This window comes from Podarcis liolepis, assembly GCF_965112155.1.
Source record: "Podarcis liolepis genome assembly, chromosome: 11".
In the NCBI taxonomy this organism is placed as follows: domain Eukaryota; kingdom Metazoa; phylum Chordata; class Lepidosauria; order Squamata; family Lacertidae; genus Podarcis; species Podarcis liolepis.
In genome coordinates, this window is record NC_139565.1 from 47,543,587 (window position 1) to 47,566,694 (window position 23,108).

The 23,108-nt window shown below is 45.5% G+C and overlaps 1 protein-coding gene across 2 annotated transcripts in view; it reads right to left on the reverse strand.

The window, feature by feature from the left end:
- EGFLAM (EGF like, fibronectin type III and laminin G domains) overlaps positions 1–23,108 on the reverse strand; it is a 103,840-nt gene that overhangs the window by 26,284 nt on the left and 54,448 nt on the right. For both annotated transcript variants that reach the window (XM_083465794.1, XM_083465795.1), the window contains 6 exons: positions 17,581–17,696; positions 13,861–14,203; positions 13,388–13,488; positions 9,335–9,435; positions 7,544–7,688; positions 5,096–5,285 (listed from right to left, as the gene is read on the reverse strand). In XM_083465794.1, the coding sequence (XP_083321920.1) occupies positions 5,096–5,285; positions 7,544–7,688; positions 9,335–9,435; positions 13,388–13,488; positions 13,861–14,203; positions 17,581–17,696 (996 nt within the window). The remainder of the gene's footprint in view (positions 1–5,095; positions 5,286–7,543; positions 7,689–9,334; positions 9,436–13,387; positions 13,489–13,860; positions 14,204–17,580; positions 17,697–23,108) is intronic.

The window sequence follows — 23,108 nt, forward strand, 5'->3', positions numbered from 1 at the left end:
AGGGAGCCGGCATACAGCTTCCGGGTCATGTGGCCAGCATGACTAAGCCGCTTCTGGCAAACCAGAGCAGTGCACAGAAACGCCGTTTACCTTCCCGCCGGAGCAGTACCTATTTATCTACTTGCACTTTGACGTGCTTTCAAACTGCTAGGTTGGCAGGAGCAGGGACCGAGCAACGGGAGCTCACCCCGTTGTGGGGATTCGAACTGCCGACCTTCTAATTGGCAAGCCCTAGACTCTGTGGTTTAACACACAGCGAACTGCCTGCATCTATACAAACCTGCCTTGGCATTATTATTAGTAGTAGTATTACGTCACCTATATCTTCCTAGGATCTCCTAGGTTCTCCTGCTCCCCATTTCATCCTCACAACAACCCTGTGAGATAGGTTAGGCTAAGAGATAGTGACTGGCCCAAGGTCACCCAGTCAGCTTCATGGCTGAGTGGGGATTCAAACCCTGCTCCCCCAGCTCCTATTGCAACACTCTAACCATCACACCACACTGGTTCTCAAAATCTATTAGAAGCCTATGTCCAGCTATAGACGACCCATGGACATAGCTTGAATGGGAACATAAAAAATGGGAGAAATAAAATACAGAGAGAGTTTGTTTCTCCACCGCAGGAGTTAAGCCCCAGCTCTGGCAACTATAAGGACTAGACTTGAATTCCCTTTTGAATTTCTTTTGCACACATGTGGCAGCAACAATAGAGCCCATGCCCTCCCCTAACTGATTTCCAGGATCGATCACAAACCTGAAGCAAGGCTGAATTCCTTAGAGAAGCAACTCTGTTCTGGGCAATGAAAAGGTTCCCCCCCCCCAAGAATATTCCATAATTATATCGCAAGTGGATTGGGGCTTGTCACCTATGGGAGTTGCTAGTAACTTTAAAGCTAAGCCACTGCCCGGATTTTTCAAAACTCTCAAGAGGCAGGGTCTGCAATTTAACCTTTGGAGAAGAAGAAGAGCTTCTCTCAGGATTTTTGCAGTGCCCCTCTCCCCAAAATGCGGGAAGGACAAGCAGTCTTGGCAATGCCTCCTCAGATGGTTCCCATAGGACAGTGGTGCAGTTAAGTAAACACAGACCCTAGACTTTGGGGCCTTACCAGGGCAACAGAGCCCTTTGGGGCCAACATGAATCCTGCCATGTGGTTCAGGAGACTCCCATCCCATACATGAAGTCCAGGCATGAGTTGGAAATCACCGCAACTCTATGGGATGCAGCAGTACCAGGCTGCTAAGCTTAGGTGGATGCCATCGTGTGACACCTCCAGACAGTGAGCGGAATGAGCTGCACCACAGTCCCTGGAGAGCTTTATAGGCAAAATGAAGCAGGTTCTCCATCTGGTCTGGTCACCCAGCCCGCCCTTCCAGGAACCAACACAGTCACTGGGCATCCAAGGGTTGGCATGGGCAGCAGTGAAAGCTCTCTCTCTCTCTCTCTTTGCTGTGTGGCATAGAAAGGTCCTCACTGCCTAATGTCAGAGAGCTGTGTCTTAAGACAGCACACAATTAACACTTCTCTTCTCCCACCTGCTCCAACATCCCATGCTTTTTAATTGCTCCTATATTCCTGTTATATCAGAGACAATCAATCAATAAAGTTTGTCAATCTGGATTTCCACCATCGTGCAGAGTTTGCTTCCTCCTCCCTTGTGCTGAATGCATTTACTTGGGAATAAACACTGTTCCATTGTAGAGCCTAAGAATATATTATTTAAAATAAAATAAAATAAACGAGCCTCTCTAGACACTTAGCTGGCCACTCTGACTATACTATATTTAAAAGAAGAAGGAAGGAAGAATTTTGTTACAACTAACAAAACACTTTGTGGACCCTGGCGTAGTCTTGGACCCCAGGCACCCAGCATGAGGTCTTGCAGCCATGTGGGGCTGTTTGTCACAGGCCCCATCCACTGCTGCTCCCTGAGAGGTCATTTGGAGGCTCCTTGGGCTGAGAAGCCCATGAGTTTGGCTTCAAGGTCTATCTGCAGCTGTTAACATTACCAGAGAATTTGAATATCTCCAAAATACAGTCTGGGGCTCTATTAAAAAACTGTTTGTGGTGATAATCCACAGGATCCCCACCCATTTCTGGCAACAATGAATGACTTGACAGTGAAACCCCAGCCCTGTCTCCTCAGAAGTAAGCTCCACTGAGTTCCAGTGTGGCTTCATCCCAGGTAAGTGTGCAGAGGCTGTCAACCAACCTGTCTTGACTTCTATGCTAATAAAATCCCAACTCATCTCTTCCCTAAAGACTGATGAATGAGTTGATAGAGATGCCACTAGCAAGAAATTCTAAAGACTGAAAGACAGCCTTGACAACTTGCTGAAAAGGAAGCGTTGAGGGGACTGAATTGAGTTATCAAGGTTTACGAATAAAAGCCCATTAATCCAATCAAAGACCTTTTCGAGAGACATGCCATCAATTGATCACTCTTCTCTTCCCATCTGTTCACTCAAATCAACATTATCACTTTAATCTTCAAACCAGGGCATTCAGGACTTCTTGGACAATGCAAAACATGAGCTGTATACAATCTCATTCTTAATTTAATGAATGCTGCAAGAAGCTAAACTGAACGGCTGTCTGAATTTTGAAAGACAACCTTTGCAGCCCTATGTGCTTTCTATAAAGAATGAAATTCTTCCAAATCTAAGAAAACTGTCACTTTGAAGAGGTGGGTTTCTCAGGTCTTACCATTTTACCTTAAGTATCCAGCCTAAGAATACCCCCTCCCTGAACTCCAAGCACACTGGAGAAAAAAATGGGACTGTATATACCCTTTTAATAAGTAACTAAATAAAACTAGTTTCAAGGGAGGGCCAATGGGAAGGATGTGAATGGGTCACTGACTTCAGCCCCACTTCCAAAGACCCATAGCTAAAGCCCTTGACTCCTTCTGCAAGAACTTTTGAGCCTGGCAAATGGAGGGCAAGTGCATTCCCCTGGGAGGATCAGATCCAGCCCTAGAAGATACACCAGGTTATTTCTAATTAGCAGTGTGGGCTGTGAGGGTCTGATATGCACCGAATGAGTCAAGACTTTTGGCCCATCTAGCCCAGGGCTTGCCAACCTTCTTGATGCTGCTGGACTACAATCCCCATAATCCCCAAGGACTGAGCATGCTGGCTGGGGCTCATGGGAGCTGGAGGCTGTATTGGGCGAATGGCCCATCTAGGCCAGAATCCTGTTCTCACAGTGGCCAACCAGATGCCCATGGGAAACCCTCAAGCACAAGAGCCCCTGTGGCTTCCAGCAACTTGTATTCCAACCAGGGAGGCAGAGGCTAGCCATCATGACTACTAGCCATTGATAGCTCAGTGAAGGCCACATGACTGAGGAGCATGCCATTGCCTTTGGCAGCCATGGCTGTGAAGGAGGTGAGGGCCACCGTTGGTGCTCAGCATCTTTTTAAAGAGACATTCAGCATCATCCATTGGGAAGCACCAAGATCACCCTAATGTGCTCCCCCACCACATTGCTGCTGCAAGTAGCATCGTTCACACTTTTCGTTATTTGGCATCAGGTCACCAATGGCCACACATAAAAACACCCCAAAAGAGTTGTTTGTTTGAGGTGAAAGCAGCTGCTGAAGCAACTGTGGTATTGGGGGCTGCAACAGCTGAAATCTAGGAACCAATACAGATCAGAGAGAACTTTTGATATGTTCCAAGCTCTGCATGTATTCCACAGATTCTCACTCTATCATGAAAAGGGTCAACCCTTTGTGCTTCTCCAAGACCTTGTTTTCTTCACTGCCTCCTTTCCAGGCCAATCTATTAGCTTTATTTTTGTATCTCATAGATTTCTGGTGTTTTTATCCAGAAGGTAGTGCAGCAACCGCTATTATGTCTGACGCAGGCCAGTGGCCTCTTTTGATACCAGCTGTAAAAATACAGAAGGGGGTGGGGAAGGTTGAGCTTGTTACCTAAGAAACATTAGACTTGAAACCAGGATTTTCAGCCACTTCTCCCACTAACAAGGTGCAGTCACTTGAGCAAACCTTTCAGTCAGGTGAGCAATGTGAGGCTTTTGTCAATTTATATTTCTTGGTTGCCTCAACCCAATGGCTCAGGTCAGGTTTCATGAGGTTAAGGCGAAAGACATTCGGCCTGACTAGAAGCACCAAGCGTGCCCCCATTCCATTCTGCAGGCTGAGGAGAAATGGGAAGATGGGATCACGTGATCCCAGTGGTGTCAGGGCAGGGTGCCTGTGGGGGCACCAGCCCATGGGATTCTGCATCCTGAGGCAGATGCGTCAGTCTGCCTCATGGGCAGACCAGACCTAAGCAGCATGTACAGGAACTTGTGGCTCACCAAGGACTTGAAACAGGCTCTCTATTCTATTCCAGGCTAGAGCCCACAAAAGGTGCTGGCAAATGTCAGCAGGAGTCTAGGCTAGTGAGGTTTACCATGGAGTGGGGTACAAATCAGACTGGACACAAGGAACCTGAGAGCAAGTGAGTTTGGGATGCCGTGTGCATGCTGGCCTATCTTAGTCAAGATTATTTGTTATTTGAATTATATATCCAACACATGTAACTTAACAAAGGGTCTCTCTGCGCCCTTACTACAGCAAAAAGTCAGGTATTGATGAACTGGAAAAATAAATTGCAGCTCCCTTCAACGAACGGATAGAGGTTATGTACAACCTTGCAACACACGAACAAGTTGCGTACAAAAGTAGACTCGCCATAGACAAACTGAATGGTATTTAGAATTCATTTTTACAAATGCAGTATTAGGTTACGTTTAAGCTGCAATAACAATCATGAAATGTCTATAGGGTTTTTGGTTTTTTCACGTCTTATTTTAGCTTGTGCACTTAGAAAAATAAAATAAACATATTATTAGTTACCTGCAACAGCCAGCCCCCTTTTTTAAGAAAGCTCCCATTTTGTCAAGGCTCTTGTTGGGTTCCTGTTGTGCCCATTTTAAAGTTTACGAAAGCAAACAAAACATAGCTCTAAGGCAGGGCAAGGTTAAACTTAAACCATGACTGGACAGAGATGGTTAGCCTTTCTATATGGAAGGAAGCAACCCATTTCTCTCCCATGGACAAGGATGAGAATAAGATCGCACTTACCGACATCTGCCCCACTAAGAGCTTTCCCCAGAGGCCAGGGCCGCATGTCCATGATCTTCCCATTGATCGTGAGTGCCTGGACACAGCCTTGAAAACCACGATTGATGCCTGCAGACCTCACTAGCCAGTAGGCGGTAGGAGCACCTCCAAGATAGAAGGGAGTCCGGAAAGTAATTTTGCTGTATTGACCCTAGAAAGTGGGGTGGAAACACTGATAGGAAATTTGGCTGAAGGAGGATAAATAGACCTGTTAATTTATTTAGAGCTTTTAGAGATCTCACTTTTCTTCCAGGGCTGGCCCAGGACATTGTGCTTCCTAAGGTAGAAACCAAGATGGAAACCCCGTTCTATGTGCAGAAATTGGCCAGAATAGCTCTTATTTTAACACTGGAGACAAGAGTTACACCTGAGAGCAGGGGGCTAAACATAGGTGGCACAGGGCAGGCTGCATGGCTCACACTCTCCTGTCCGCTCTTCCTCCATCACTATGTGCCACAGCTGCATCACTCTGTCCAACAATAGGGCTGGCCCCATCTGTGATGGTGAATACCACTTCCTGGGTGGAGATCATGAGCAGAAGAGTGGGATAGTGCTCTACCCCAGTTGTGTGCTTCCCATGTATCTCTCGTTGGCCACTCTGAGTACAGAATGCTGGCCAGATGGGCCTTTGGTCTGATCCAGCAGAGCTTGTCTTATGTTCTTAGCCTGACCAGACTCAGACTTCCTTAGCTTTAGCAATTATGCTGCATCATGTGCCTTCAGTCCATGCCTTGGGCAACATCATAACTAGAGAATTCAGTGCCTTGCGATAAGAAACAGCTTCAAAACATGCCCACCTCCAGGATTTGAGGAAGGGAGGCAATTTACTAGTCACACGTCCGGGGCAGAGATGGCAAACCACAGAAAACCTTCCAAGCAGTTTTACCTGGTTCTCAGATGCCCCAGCAAATTGTAATCCAGATATAGTTTTAATGGCTCGAAGTTTTGTTTCTAAGGAAAAGAAACATGCAGGTCCAATACACTGCATTAGTTATGGAAGCAAGACCCTATATGTATACAATGAAGTGTGTTAAAATGTTTTCATTTGGGGTGAGGAGAAGGTGTGCTCTCTGGATGACACACTGCCTCTTCTGCCAGGAAGCTGGAGAGAAGGGCTTTGATCCCTGCTTCAGCTAATGCACAGGTGGGGAACCTGTAGGCTGCAGGTGTTGATGGACCACAACTTCCACTAGCTCTGAGCGTTGCACATGGCGGCTGGCGTGGATGGAAGTCCAACAGCAGCTGGAGAGCCACACGTCCAACCCCTGAGCCTTTTGCTATGGATTCTTCATAGCCATGTAAAGTGAAGTGAAGTAAAAATAAAGTGAAGTGAAATGAAAAATAAAATAGAATTAAATAAAATAAGCTGACTATAATATCAGCTAGGAAAGGCATTCGAAGCTTGAACCAAACAGGTTTTCACAATTTAGCTCCCTGATGGCAATTCTCTGCGTTGCTTAATAAATCATTAATTATTTTTTGTTAAACAAATTCAAATCAGGCTTATCTCATCCCCTGCATTAACATCTCAATTATCCAGCAAAGTTACGGCAAACAGTCTTTTTATCCCTCTAGGGTCGTCGGCGGATTTAGACATTGGAAGCCAGCAGACCTATAAGGTGGTGCCTTGTATACATTTCACCATTTATAGTATTTGACAGACTCTTCAACTTGGTAGGTGGGGGCAGCTCTTGATATTGGGATATTTTAGAGTGATTTAATCCTAGAGGTAAATGTGAAGCAACAGGTATACGTAGTGACATGTGGGAAGATGGGGGACGGAGAGCACTAAGGACTCTCCAAACGTCCCCAGAGAAGTCACAAGACACAACTACATTGGGCTGCTCTGGTTCCCAGAATATGGGGTGAGTTGGCAGTGGCGTAGCATGGGTTGTCAGCACCCGGGGCAAGGCAAGTAATTTGCGCCCCCTAACCCGGGGTAAGGCAAGTAATTTGCGCCCCCTAACCCCTAACCTGCCGCCGCGGCCAGCTTCTTCTTGCTGCTGCCTGGTCTGGTCTGGTGTGGTTCTCTCCCGCGCTCAGCGCTGCGCTGGGCGGCCGCTGCACTGTCCCTCCCCCAGATAGTCCCTCACTCTCTCTCCGCACCGCATGCCTGGCACCCACCCCCTCCACAGTGGGCGGCGACCCAGCGGCTCGGATCGGATTCGCACAGCCAGCACTGCAGTGAGAGAGAGTGAGTGAGCCAGGTAGGGGCAGAGAGCTGAGAGTGCGAGCGCGCCCCCCCCAGATGTTGCGCCCGGTGCGGCTGGGCCCCCCCTGCACCCCCCACGCTACGCCACTGTGAGTTGGCAATTCCTGACTCTGGGGACTCCCTGGCACTCCAGCACCCTCCCACTGCCAAAACGCTTTAAAAAGAGCATTCCCTTTCATAAGCGGTATATGACTCACCTGGGATTTACCAAAAACTGGACGGTTGTTATCCAGCCTAAGCCATCCATCCAGTCCATCTCTGAACACAGTCACACTGTGCCAATTACCCAGCTTCACTTTGTTCTCGCTTGTAATTACTGCAATTCCAGTACCACAGTTGAACCTGACAACAGGACAACAGGACAACCTCTCAGGAAATGACCAAACTTAACTCACCCGAAAGCAGCCTTTCTCAACCTTCTTGGGTCCCCAGATGTTTTTGGCCTACAACTCCCATCATCCCTGACCAATGGCCCTGTGAGCTAGGGATCATGGGAGTTGTAGGCCAAAAACATCTGGGGACCCAAGGTTGAGAACCACTGCCTTAAAGGGTCTTCCCTCAAGACAGCTTCTGCTTCTTTTTAACATTCAAAAGCAGTGTATGAGATCCAAACACATGGCTCACATTTATCTCTTTATAACAACTAAGCATATATTTTAATTTAAAACAACACACTAAGTGGTCTCCCATCCAGATTAGTAAACAGGTCCACACCTATTTAGCTTTGATGATGCAATCTTCTCTCGTACTCCAAGGCTGTTCACTGGACTCTTATATCTAACCTTCTTTTATTATGGACAAAAAGGGAGAGGGAGAAGGAGAAAGGGAGAGAGTTTTCTTTAATCTCTTTCCTTTCCCCACAGAGAAGAGTTTGAGCTTTTCACATCCTCTGGCTACAGACAGGAAAATATATCACATATATAAACAAGAAACCAACACATTTCAAAAATGGTTTTGGAGATGGACAGGATTAGAATCTGACTTACTGCTATCACAATAATTTATCTTGGGAATTCTCCTGGCTCCCTGGTGAGAGGTAGGCCTGTATTAATAATACCGGCTTTCTTTATATGAAACTCAAGATGCTGGTGGAGCTGACTGACAAGGAAGCCTCAGCAGCCAGCCAACACAAAGATGCACATGTGTGAAATGTGCTCTTTCCCCCTTTGCTTGGCATCCATCACTTGGGTGTGATTAAAAGAAAATAAGAAGTAGGTTTCTGAGAGATCACTGCCTGCGCCCTTATCCTTGCAACATATCTCATTCACAGAGACGTCCTCCTGAAAAGAATCTAGCTGTATATGCTCAAAACAGGCAACATCAGCAACATCGCCCATGCCAATTGCAACTCATTGGTGGCACTCTGGAAGTCTGAAAAGGGAGCGGGAGCCTGTTTGCTCTTCCTCCCTCTCAGTTATTAAAAACATCTCTGCTTGGTTGCCTCCAGGCAATGTGTACCCAAACAGGGGCAGCCAGGAGAGTAGCTGCCGTATTTTTCGCCCTATAAGACGCACTTTTTCCCCTCCAAAAATGAAGGGGAAATGTGTGTGCGTCCTATGGGGTGAATGCAGGCTTTTGCTGAAGCCTGGAGAGCGATGGGGGTCGGTGAGAACCAACCCCTCTCACTCTCCAGGCTTCAGGAAGCTATCCGCTAGCCGTGGGTGACCCAGCTCTCCCAGGGTTGGCAGAGAGCTTGCCTGCACCCAGAAGCTTGGGGGTGCTGAGCTCCGCACGCCCCAAGCTTCGGGATTAGCGCAGCGCACCTGGGGAAAAAATAATTTCCCCCCCTTTATTTCCCCCCCAAAAAACTAGGTGCATCCTATGGGCCAGTGCGTCCTATGGGGCTAAAAATACGGTAAATAGAAACTTGGCCAAGGCATCACCTGAGGAGCTCTCTCCAAAGCTTCACTAAGGATATGACAATGTTTATATTACAGACATGGAGCCAAGCTACCAAAGTTCCACTGGCATCATTCTGTAGTTCTTACCTGAACTGAATGCTTCGTCTGATGACTGCCACAGACATGAAGTCCCCACGCCCATGTTCATTCTCTCCGCAGTACAGAAGCAAACCATCTTCCGCTTCAGCCTGGGAATACAGAAGCACGCAAAAATATCAATGAGGTCAGCCCAAGTTGTTCTTTTCATTTGTTGTTTATTCCAAAACTCTTCTAAATTGCTCAGAACAGTGCACACAGCACCCTATTTTGATCCTAGCAACTGCCACTTGAGGTAGGTTTGTTGTTGTTTAGTCATTTAGTCGTGACGACTCTACGTGACCCCATGGACCAGAGCACCCCAGGCACTCCTGTCTTCCACTGCCTCCCGCAGTTTGGTCAAACTCATGCTGGTAGCTTCGAAAACACTGTCCAGCCATCTCGTCCTCTGTCGTCCCCTTCTCCTTGTGCCCTCCATCTTTCCCAACATCAGGGTCTTTTCCAGGGAGTCTTCTCTTCTCATAAGGTGGCCAAAGTATTGGAGTCTCATCTTCAGGATCTGTCCTTCCAGTAAGCACTCAGGGCCCATCCTTAAGAATGGATAGGTCTGATCTTCTTGCAGTCCATGGGACTCTCAAGAGTCTCCTCCAACACCATAATTCAAAAGCATCAATTCTTTGGCGATCAGCCTTCTTTATGGTCCAGCTCTCACTTCCATACATCACTACTGGGAAAACCACAGCTTTAACAATACGGACCTTTGTTGGCAAGGGTAGGTTAGGCAACATCAAAGGGAATTCCACAGCTGAGAAAGGATTTGAGCTTGGTCACAAGCTCAGTCCTTCTAGCCACCACAGCATAGTGACAGCTTGGTCACATGACCTAGGAAACATGTCCCAGGATCCCTTCCGATGCTGCAGCAATTGCAACTCCCTGCTCAGACTGATTGTTATTATTATATTCCATATTTTTATATATATATATATATATCTTCACTGTTTTCCTTGATGGGACTCAAGGTGGCTTACAGATAAAAACAAAAACCACTAAGACACAGGAGCCTAAAATACATGCCCTAAAACAGTGTTTCCCAACCGGTGTTCCGCGGCACACTAGTGTGCCGCGAGACGTTGCCTGGTGTGCCATGGGAGGGAGGCGGGCGAGTTGGGCGGCGAGAGGCGGGGCGGCGGCGGCGAGGAGAGGCCGCCCAGCGTGGGGCTCTCGCCGTCTGCCTGCCTGGCTGCCTGACATTCAGAAGACATCTTAAGGCAGCCCTGTTCAGGGAAGTTTTTAATGTATGATATTTTAGTGTTTTTTTGGTTTTTGTGGAAGCCGCCCAGAGTGGCTGGGGAAGCCCAGCCAGATGGGCGGGGTACAAATAATAAATTATTATTATTATTATTATATTTGGAAGAGGGATGCTAGCCTAACCATTACCTTCTATGCTGTTACTATTTTTTTATTTTTTTTTACATAAGTAAAAAGTGACCTTTCCCCATCTGGCATGGTGGTGTGCCTCGAGATTTTTTTCATGAAACAAGTGTGCCTTTGCCCAAAAAAGGTTGGGAAACACTGCCCTAAAATACAAAAACTATGAGAGATGGGGAGTGATTTTGTTTTGAAAGGAATGGGTCTGCCATTTCCTGCTTCTCACTAGACAATCAAAGCTAAGGTGACTCAGGTTTGAGTCTCATGGGTAGTGAACCAAGCAAAATTGGACTGATAGTTGCTATGACTTCTCGGAATGCTCTCCGAACAAAGGACCGCATGCTTTATACAAGGGATGTACAGAGATGCACATCTCAGATTTGCACCAGGAGCTCAGTTTTGCTTCCATTAACTCCCCTCAAACGCAAACAAGATGCAAAGTTAGATTCATAACTGTTCAATATTCTATTTAAGAAAAACCAGCAATACCAAAGCTGCTTCAAATAAATGATCTGACTTTTGGGCAAAAAATAATAATAATAATCTGACAAAATTGGGAGTAAAATGACACGTGAAAAGGTTAATCTTAACAGTTGCTAAAGCAGTGTCTCTGTGTTAACTGTGCTCCTGCCTATAACTGCTAAAGCTCAAAGAGTCGGTTACTGCCCCTCAAAAGCTGTTGAACCAGAGACCTTCAACATGGATTGCTTGTGCCTTTATGTTTCCTTGGCCCTGCTTTTCTTACTAGCCTATTATAAGTTACTCTATTTATTTAAATGTTTAAAAGCCACCTTTCTGAATGATGTCTAGACAAAGCGCTGGAGAAAATACAAGCATAAAAATTCAATAATGTGGTAATGGACCGGTAAGATTCAAAAAAATGCTGAAAACAAAAGGGGGAAAAACAGCAACACCCTTAAAATATAATTCAATCAGTACACACACACACAAACAAACACGTGTTTCCAGGGCCATAGCAATAAAGTAGCAGTGTGACTCATCAGATATGTAAGTTAAAACACTGTTTCTAATATTTGGGACCCGTGACTGATTTCAACATCTATACACAGGTGGGGGGGGAGTCTGATTCCCCATCTTCAAGACAACAAGTCTGGAGATTTGGAGGATGTGTTAGGACGAGATATGACCAAAGAAACAGCCTCAGGCAACAGCTCCCCCCCCCCCGGAAGTCCCAGCACAAGAGGAACCAGCATTGCCAGCACCACCCTGACCTGAGGAGGTTGTTCAGGCACAATTCAAGATGCTCACATTGAAGTGTTTAAAGTCTTAAACAATTAGATGGAAGGAAGAGACAGCCCCGACCAGAGAGGAATGGCAAATCAAGTTGATGGACTATGGCAAAATGGCAAAATTAACTGGGAAGCTCCAGGCAAAAGAATGGGAAATGCTTATACAGTGGTACCTCGGGTTAAGTACTTAATTTGTTCTGGAGGTCCGTTCTTAACCTGAAACTGTTCTTAACCTGAAGCACCACTTTAGCTAATGGGGCCTCCTGCTGCCACCGTGCCACTGGAGGATGATTTCTGTTCTCATCCTGAAGCAAAGTTCTTAACCCAAGGTACTATTTCTGGATTAGCAGAGTCTGTAACCTGAAGCGTATGTATCCTGAAGCGTATGTAACCTGAAGCATATGTAACCCGAGATACCACTGTAATGTATATACAAAATCATTGTAAGCAGGCCAAAACATTAGCAGGATTTTAAATACACTTGTAATCTAACAGAACGTATAGATAACCTAGGAAGATGAAAACATTGAGAAGTATTGATATGCAGCTGAAAATAGAATCAAAAGGACCCATGGAAGGGATGGAGGGGGGAAGTCAGGAGATTCAGAGTAATGTCGATATTTGGATTCTGAATTGTTTTATGTTGTTTATATTTTTGAAAATCAATAAAAAAGATTATAAACAATTAAAACAAAATCGTAAACAAACCGAAATCTCTGGCAGTGCATCTCTATCCCTACAAACCCTTCTCAGGTGTTACATTCCGCAGAAGGGGCCATCTTGGTTGTTTCACTGCCTTCAGATGTTCAGGGATGGCGGCCTCAGAGAGGAACTCCCTCTCCACAGAGATACACCTGGCCCTTTCATTAAGTAGTTTTTGTCAGAGTCTGAGGACTCACCTCTTTACCCCTGGCATTTGATGCTTGTGATAAATATTCAAGAACTCACGCTTGTTATTTTTATGGCAATATGCTTTAACTGTTTTTAGTTTAGTACAGTATTTTAATATTGTTGTAACCTGTCCTGAGACCCCATGGTAAAGGGCAAGTAAGAAGCTGATTAAATCATCATCATCATCATCATCATCATATCATAGCAATTGCATCATCACACCCCAGCCCAGTCACGTTTTGAGTCTCCTTGAGAGAATGCTAACTTGGCCTCAAATGGCTTCCAGCACAATATTCTACCGGTCCTAGTTTGATACAATTTCTCCAATAAGCTTCAGAATTTATTTATTTCTCAAGAAGCACGAGGAGCGCCAAGCCACTGTTCCACAGCTCTCCTATATTTCATTCTTTAAAACCTTGCTGCTTCAGGAGAAGGGGTGCTTTGCAAAACTTTCCAGTTGCCTATTCTTCCCAGGAGTCAAAATGTAACCTATTATTTAAAAGGGCTTTGCAGTTTCAAGGTCATACACACTTACCCGAAATTCAAGAGTAATTTGGAATGTCTGGTAGGAATTTTTCAGAGGTTCAAAGGTCATGTATGAGTAGCCAAAGAACTGAGGATACTGAATACTAACATCTGGAAGACAACAATAAGAACATATTGCTTAGCAATTCACCTCCAAATAAAATAAACACATTTAAGAATTAGAAAAGGCATTTTCTATTGAAATTTTCTTTCTCAGCCACATCTGACAGTCTGGCTCTGCCTTCCCTTTAGCCTTTCACAGCCTTAGGTTTTGAAGAACCCACACTAGCTAACGCCCAAGAGAGTAAATGTGTGCTCTCTCCATAGATTTTTCTGTAGCTTACCACCTGCCCATAACCCTTTTTCAACTGTTCCCTGTATGTCCACTAGTGCTAAACCAAACATACAGGACGCTCTTTTGCAAATCTCCCCGGGTAAAAACAACTTGCAGAGCATACACCATGAATACCAAAGTAAACGGACCTTCTGAGCAACTCTCTCCTCCTTTGCCAAGGTTGCAGTGGCAACGAGAACCACTCCGCTCATAATCATTGACACAGAAGCTGTCAGTAGAGCAGATGGTTTCATCGCAGGACAGGTCAGACTGCCGCACCACCGAAGCCCCATTGTTCCACCTGGTGGCCTTGGCAGTAACGCTGGTTGCTGTGGTGGTACGTGGCGGCAGAGTAGTTGTTGTAGGGGAACTAATAGGAGAGGAAGTCGATGAAAGCAGTCTAGAAAGAAGCCTTGCGTTAGACTCCTGCGTGAGCTTGGTTTCAACCAAAAACTTCCTGTTGCCACCTTTGATAGCAGGAAGTGGTTTCAGCTGATGAAAGACAGAAAGGTAAAAGTAAGTTTAGCATAATTAACTGCAGATTTTGGTTTAGTTTGGTCACAATCAAGTGCAGTGGTACCTCGGTTCTCGAACGTAATCCATTCTGAAAGACCTCTTGACTTCTGAAACGTTCAAAAACCCAGGCGCAAAGGACTGGAGGCAAGTTCAATTGAGAAAATTGAAAAACACACAGAGAAAGCTGTTCGACTTCCTAGGTGCGTTCGAAAACAGAAGCATTTACTTCCAGATTTTTGGTGTTTGAAAGCTGAAATGTTTGGCTTCCAAGACATTCGAAAACCGAGGTACCACTGTAAACACTTCCAGAGTACTGTATACTAAATACATTACTTCTGGTAAATGAGCCACCATAGCCACCAGAGGGCCATGAAAATTTGTGCCCTAGGCTTTTTAGACTCGTCTACCCATGTCCTATCTGAAACCAAAAGTGTGTATTGGCTGGCAAATGTAATTCCCCCTCCCCCAGCTCTCCTACCCCTCTATATCCACTTTCTACAAACCGTGCATAATTTTATACAGCATTATAATGTCCTTCCTTACTCACCTTCTTCTAAACTAAATAACTCCAAATGTCATAACCTTTCCTTGGAGGGGAAGTTGCTCCAGAGACTTGATTACTTTAGTATCTCTTTTCTGCACTTGTGCACAGGCCTTGTGATACTGGCATCTTTATTTTGATCTCTTGCCTAATGATACCTGGCATGAAATCTGTTGTTTCCCCACCACCACAGCTGCCGTACAGCAGGCAAAAAACACAAAATGATTCCAGTTGATATAAACAAAGAGGGATCAGGGGAAGTGCCAAAGGGATCTCTCGAAAATGGACAATGATTTCACTGAGCTATCCACCACAACACCATCTTGTTCCTGGTTTGTCAAGCCCAGTTGAGACCTCATTTGTTTACATGTGAAATTAAAACATTTTGCCCCAGAGCACATCACTTTGCACTGACTGACACAGAACCACATTGACCATCCGGAATAGAAGGATCCCTTTGAAAAACCTTGTTGTTGTTTGCATGCAAGATGAAGTTGAGAGCCCCAGGAAGCCATAGAGTGGAATGGGAGCAGTGTTTGCTCACAAACCCTTGTTTAAGCAAGTTTAAGGGCAGAATTGGGATGTGGGTGGCACTGTGGTCTAAACCACAGAGCCTAGAGCTTGCTGATAAGAAGGTCGGCGGTTCAAATCCTCATGATGGGGCGAGCTCCCGTTGCTCGGTCCCTGCTCCTGCAAACCTAGCAGTTCGAAAGCATGTCAAAGTCCAAGTAGATAAATAGGTACCACTCCAGCAGGGAGGTAAACAGCGTTTTTCTGCGCTGCTCTGGTTCGCCAGAAGCGGCTCAGTCATGCTGGCCACATGACCCGGAAGCTGTATTCCGGCTCCCTCGGCCAATAAAGCGAGATGAGCGCCGCAACCCCAGAGTCGTCCGCGACTGGACCTAATGGATGGGAGTCCCTTTACCTTTAAGGGTAGAATTGCATCTGCTGCCCCATTGATACATGAGAAGCAGAAAAGCTGGCCAGGATCTGAAACTGAGATCATGTGCCAGTGTGAAGATTATTTAAGTTGTATGGCTGGCTGTGCTGGGGTGGCCGTTCTAGAGCGTGGGAAGCAGAAAGTCTGGCCCAGCCTTGGTTGAGCTGAGATCATTTACCCGTGTGAAGAAGATACAAGAATTATGGCTAGCGGCTCTCAGCCAGTTTCATGAGTCTCCATGTACCCTGATTAGCCTCAAGAATACCCTGATACCCCAAAATAATGGAAAACTGTTTCTGCAGGTGTCTTCCTCCTGAATCTAACAGAGAAAAACTGAACTGTGAGAAAAAGAAGGGGCAAGAAGAAGCAAACCAGTATAACATTTGGATATGTTGGGGGGATCAAAATGAGGCTACCCTTCAGCATTTGAGCTCTTCTTCTTCTTCTTCCACTTATTATTGCTTCACTCTGATTTTGCTGGCAGGTTTCTGTTTGTGCTGGGGATTCCTAGAGCTCAGCTTGGCTGTTTGCCTTCTCTTTGCGAGAAGAAGTGATGTCTTGCTTTGAGCATGCTTCACCTCCAGTTTTTGAAGCTGTTCCTGGCTTTCCTTTCTCTCTCTCTCTCTCTCTCTCTCTCTCTCTCTCTCTCTCTCTCTCTCTCTTTCATTTTGAGCCTGCTGTTTTGAGCCAGAAGACTGGTCCCATGAACAGTTTTGGCTAGATACAGTTATACAGGCTTTTATTATCTTTAAAAATCCTTTCCTCTTTGTTTTCCGTATTCCCTTGCAAGGCTAAGACTTCACTATTCCAGTTTTAAAAATGTTTCCCCTATGTTTTCACCAGAACTAATTGGGCCACTCCAGATCCTATATACTGGATCCTCCATGCATCTTCCTCAGACTTCCCCCTTTCTCTACATTTTGTGACAAAGATCCATGGCCAGGCAGCTCTATATGTCCTGCAAAAAGCAGGCTCCCCAACTCCAGAGTAGGCTCTTCACAGTCCTTCTGCTGCACTCAAACACGCTCTCCTCCACACACCCAGTGAACACACATTGTGTCTGAAAAAGGTTATGGCTTCATGTGATCACACGAGGAAGCAAAAGGAGTCAATGAGACCAAAGCAAATGAAGACATACAGTGGGGTGGGAAAACTCAGGCCAGGAGACAACCGTCTCTCTTATCTGTCTCTTGGAACTGCTGCCCAATCCCTTAACAGCCCTGAACAGCACCCTTCTCGAGTGCTTTTGCATGGAAGGAATGTGCCTCTACATTGTAATACAGTGGTACCTCAGGTTAAGTACTTAATTCATTCCGGAGGTCCATTCTTAACCTGAAACTGTTCTTAACCTGAAGCACCACTTTAGCTAATGGGGGCCTCCTGCTGCTGCCACGCCGCTGGAGCACGATTTGTGTTCTCATCCTGAAGTAAAGTTCTTAACCCGAGGTACTATTTCTGGGTTAGCGGAGTCTGTAACCTGAAGCGTATGTAAGCCGGGGTACCACTGTAATGCATTTTGTTGCCTGGATAGAGAATGGAGGCCGTTATGTGTGTGTTATAAACCTCTGGCTTTTGCATGGCCAGCATGCAGCAACCGATGAACAAAGATAAGAATCTTTGGCCCACTCACTTTTGCCTCTGGCCATGCCCACCTGTAGCATGTGGCCCACAGAAGGTTGTCCCTTGGGAGAATGCGGACCTCGGGACGAAAAAGGTTCCTCACCCCCAACATACAGAGAAAGACGTATTACGTCATCGGAATGTGCATGAGCTTATACATTTTTACCCTATATTTTTCAGACCTAAACACTGTAACCTCCCCTAAAAATATTTTGAGGGACCTAAACACCAGAGTGGCACTTTTAGCTTTACCTCGTCGATGTAAATATCGTAGTCTGAATCATCGAGGTCAGCTCCTTCGTCGTCTCCAAGTCCAGATTCTGTAATGTAACGATGACCGTAGCTTCCACTCCCTAACTCTTCAAGGTCTGCGAAGATAAAGTTGGTATAGCCACATACACATATTGTGTCAGTCACATGGTATACGTAAAATAGAACAGTGTGGTTAAAGGGTCCTGAAGACAGGGCAAAACTAGGCTTTATTTCACCCGGGTCAAAGACCCAGTTTGGCACACACACACACACACACCCCTTGCATTTGCATACACGCAAACACAGGCTGGGAGCCTCAATAGCGCCCTCTGGAGGTTTCACTCAGGGCAAACAACCCCCCTCCCCAGTTGTTGCAGCTCTGCTGAAGGCTGCCTAATTTCTACTCAAATGTCCTTAAATATCAGGCCTTTGCTCCTTGAAGAGAACATCAAGTGAGGGTAGAGCCCAGCAAGACAGCCTTAGCTCACAGGGGAATATTTCACTTTTGGATATTGACAGAGCATTAGAACAGCCTAAAATGTCTTATTTCTTTCCGCAAGCCAAAATCCTGATGATTTTTTCAGGAGCAGGAAATTTATTCCTTTCATTCATTTTTTTGATAGCCAAGTACCTGTGCACAAAGCATTTCTAGATGTTAACATTTCTCTCTCTTACACATGGCTGCATTAATTCTGCTTTTTACAACTTTTATCTCTTTAGCCGCCTTTTGATCCTTTATTTTACTGTTATATTTTCAGTTGTGTTTTTACTTGTGGGCTTTCGATTACATTTAAGAAAAGCGGTACATTAAAAAACAACAACGAGAAACGGACCTCTGGAACGAATTAAGTTCATAACCAGAGGTACCACTGTACTCAGTTTTATTATAATGATGATAATAATACTGTTTTAGACCAATGTAAGTTGGAAAACATGGACCCACAGTCAGAAATAGTTTTCATCTTACTTCTCCAAGCCTGCGGAAAAAGTTTCAGCTGCAAAGAATACATCAACTCTTTATGTTGTTAGCTGAAGAGATATTTTTTTAAAGGCAAGCAATGATCCAGCTGGTAAGTGTCATGGCCATGTGTTTTTACAGTCTCCTCCTATTTTGGTGTCTTCACACATGAAGATGAAGCTATCTAACCCCCCGCAGTGTTTTCAGCTCTTTGTGTTCTCTCATTTCCTCTGTCGGATCATGTCATGCAACGCAACAGTGCCACAAAATAGCACTGTCTCTGTAAGAAAGCAGGGATACTGGTAAAAGGCTCTACTATTATTCCTGGAGTGAGAATGAGATGAAGTTTTATGCAACTGATGGAAGAGCTCACTAGATCATAATGGGTAACTGATCGGTTAACTGTTAAAGTAATGGTGATTCCAGAAATCCCAAAAAAGTGGGCGACAGCTGTTAAGGGCATGCAGTACTTCATTTACAAAGTCTTGATCTTGCAATGACCCGACACCAACTTAAGATGTTCTACCATCCTTGTAATCCTGCGCCCGTAATTAATTGAAAGCCCTGCAGGGGAGACATTGAGAAAGGAAGCCTCTCTCCAAATAATCAAGGATTAGGTTATAGCAAATCAACCCTGTTAAAATAAATAGGGAGCTGTAAAAACCTCGTGCTGATGCTAATTAGGTGGCAACTAAGTATTGATCAACAGCTTACAATGCCTTTTCATGAAGAGGCCAATGTCACAAGCTTACACCACTGGGAAATCACTGCATTTTAAGTCTATACAAGGTAGCTTTGCTTAATGGCTAAAACTAAGCAGAAAGACCAGGACGCGGGTGGCGCTGTGGGTTAAACCACTGAGCCTAGGGCTTGCTGATCAGAAGGTCGGCGGTTCCAATCCCCGCAATGGGGTGAGCTCCCATTGCTTGGTTCCTGCTCCTGCCAACCTGGCAGTTCAAAAGTACGCAGTGCAAGTAGATAAATAGGTACCACTCTGGTGGGAAGGTAAACGGTGTTTCTGTGCGCTGCTCTGGTTCGCCAGAAGCGGCTTAGACCTGCTGGCCACACGACCCGGAAGCTGTACACCGCCTTCCTCGGCCAATAAAGTGAGATGAGCACAGCAACCCCAGAGTCGTCCGCGACTGGACCTAATGGTCAGGGGTCCCTTTACCTTTACCTTTAAGCAGAAAGACCAGCCTCTTCTACTCCAATTGATGGGTAATTTACTGGCCTTGACGGGGGGAAGAAGCCAGGTGTCCTGCTTTGCTTTCTATGTGAACTGCTCAGAGGACATAGAATCACAGAATTGTTGGAAGGGACCAGCTAGTCCAACTCACTGCAATGCAGCTGTCCCATATGGGGATCAATCCTGCAACCATGGCATTATCAGCACCATGCTCGAAGCAACTGAGCTATCTGGTAATGATTAACTTAAATGTCAAAAAACCAAGCAACCACCGCCAAATACTGCTTACCCCACCAAAACAAAAGCAGAGGCTAGGGGCTTGTACACTGCAAAGACCTCTGGGCAAATGCAATGGACAGAGATATGTTGCACAAACACACAAAGTCCCTGAAGGCCAAGCTATCTAGAATCAGCGACCAAAGGCAGCTTCTTCCTTCCTTATAAGCAAGTTTCCATGAGCTGCTTGTTACTATTCCCTATAGGAGTGAATGGCAACTATGCCTCTCTCTAAAAAGGAAATGTATGGATGAACATGGAGATACGACTCAGAATGAGTTAAATGCCCCTCCTGCACATCGTGACTTTGTGATTCCAGCCTTTGAGAACAAAACCTGTTTCTCCCTAGCCCCAAGTGGCTTATCTCTAAGTTACACAAGCAAGGGTAAAATGGTCAGAAGGTTGCATATACAAAGTAGCAAAACACATACACACAAGACACACTCAAACACTTGGGTCCAGGCTACCTGAGAGACTGCCTCTCCCTGTTCAAACCTGCCCGGGTGCTAGGATCCTCAGTTGAGAACGGGGATGCTTTCATATTATGGAATTCTCTCCCAGGAGAAATAAGATTGGCTCCCTTTTTGCTATCCTTTCACTATCCTGTTCAGGTCTTTGAAAACTAAGGAGCAGACAATGTTGATCACTGGGCTGCTGTCAGGACAAAAAAGTATTTTACTTGCAGGTTTTGGTGTATTTTAGCTATTGTTCTAAGCTAGTTTGCTTTCCTTACTTTGTGTTTTCGAATGCTATTTTTAAATGTTGGAAGCCACCCTGAATCCCAACTGGGAAGAAAATAATAAATACCTAACAGAAGAAATAAATATATGAATAAATATGCCTGTGATACGTCCAAGAGATGCCAGTGCATTTTGGCTCCCCACCGACAGCAGCTGCCTAAAATTAAGCTCAGGTGTGATGAAGGAATGTGAGTCTAGAGAAGCAGGGGAATGACGGGCTGATTCTGCTTCATAAGCAACAAAAGAAGCTGAGGAAGGGCCAAACAAAGAGAAACAGCCTGGGTGCAACAGGAGGAGCTATATATATATATATATATATGCTTTCGTAGATTTTCACGGGTACAGGAATGTAGGTTTTGGTGTCTTCGGGTGTCTTCCCGTGTAAGAGTTGGGGTGTCTAGGCGACGTTTCGACGAGGTCTCACTCGTCATCTTCAGGCTGGTGCTTTCGGCTTCTTGTTACTGGAACAGAGCAGGATCTCAGTGTTTGAGTTCCTATAAATACTGTTGAGGGGGTGTGGTGTATAGCCTCCAACGTTCTGGGCAGAGAGGAAGTTCCCAGGTTAGTGTGCCTTTTCTTCTTTTGTTCCTTAATTACTTGAGGGATATCTTGAGTGATTTCTTGAGTGATATTCTGAGTACCACTTAGGTGGGTCATTAAGTGTGGATTAGTTGCTAAAGCTTTCGTGTCTTGACCTCTTGAGCTTGTGAAGAGTTTTTCTGAGAAGATGGCTGTACTGCACTTAGTTGTGCTCTGGCTTGGCTTCGTGTATAGGGGCGAGCTGTGGTTTTGTGCCCTGTGCCAGCCAGATCTGTGTAGGGATTGCAGGGGGGTGCAGCATCCGGAGGTGCCACTATGGTTTGGCTACTGGATGGTGTCTGTAATTTATCTGTGGAGAGGGTCTGGGTTTGGGTCTGGTGTGGTTGATTGGTGATGGCGTTCTGTGTGCCTCTGGTTCTGGTGTCGGTTTTTGTGGGGAGGGCTAATTTCCAGATGTCTGGCAGGCGGGACGTGTCGTCACGCTTGTTCATGTTGTGAGGGTGTTTCTCTATCTCGATGGCTTCCATGATTATTCTCTTGTGGTGATGTTCCATGTTAAAGAGCAATTTGGAATCTGCAAAATTAATTTCGTGTCCTGTTTCTTTCATGTGTTGGAAGAAACAGGACATGAAAGAAACAGGACACGAAATTAATTTTGCAGATTCCAAATTGCTCTTTAACATGGAACATCACCACAAGAGAATAATCATGGAAGCCATCGAGATAGAGAAACACCCTCACAACATGAACAAGCGTGACGACACGTCCCGCCTGCCAGACATCTGGAAATTAGCCCTCCCCACAAAAACCGACACCAGAACCAGAGGCACACAGAACGCCATCACCAATCAACCACACCAGACCCAAACCCAGACCCTCTCCACAGATAAATTACAGACACCATCCAGTAGCCAAACCATAGTGGCACCTCCGGATGCTGCACCCCCCTGCAATCCCTACACAGATCTGGCTGGCACAGGGCACAAAACCACAGCTCGCCCCTATACACGAAGCCAAGCCAGAGCACAACTAAGTGCAGTACAGCCATCTTCTCAGAAAAACTCTTCACAAGCTCAAGAGGTCAAGACACGAAAGCTTTAGCAACTAATCCACACTTAATGACCCACCTAAGTGGTACTCAGAATATCACTCAAGAAATCACTCAAGATATCCCTCAAGTAATTAAGGAACAAAAGAAGAAAAGGCACACTAACCTGGGAACTTCCTCTCTGCCCAGAACGTTGGAGGCTATACACCACACCCCCTCAACAGTATTTATAGGAACTCAAACACTGAGATCCTGCTCTGTTCCAGTAACAAGAAGCCGAAAGCACCAGCCTGAAGATGACGAGTGAGACCTCGTCGAAACGTCGCCTAGACACCCCAACTCTTACACGGGAAGACACCCGAAGACACCAAAACCTACATATATATATATATATATATATATATATATATATATATATATATATATATTGGAAAAACAAGATTGTAATAATTGTTAGTTGGCTTTTAGAAAAGGACAGGGAACGATAGGTTGTCCTCAATCTTCCTCCATGATGAATCAGGGGGCTTAGATCCAAGAGCAGAGACCAAGAGTGGCTACAAACCCTGTTTCTTAACTGAGAATACTCAGAGGTTGTGGTCCTGTGAAGAACACCACAACACTCCATTCTCTCCCCCACCACACACACAACAAAGCAATCTAGATATTCTTGCATAGTCGGATTGCATGGTTCAAGATAGCTCTGGGCCCAGATTGCAGATTTATGGGAGAGATCTGGCAGGTTCCCTCTAGTTCAGGCACCTCCAAACTCGGCCCTCCAGA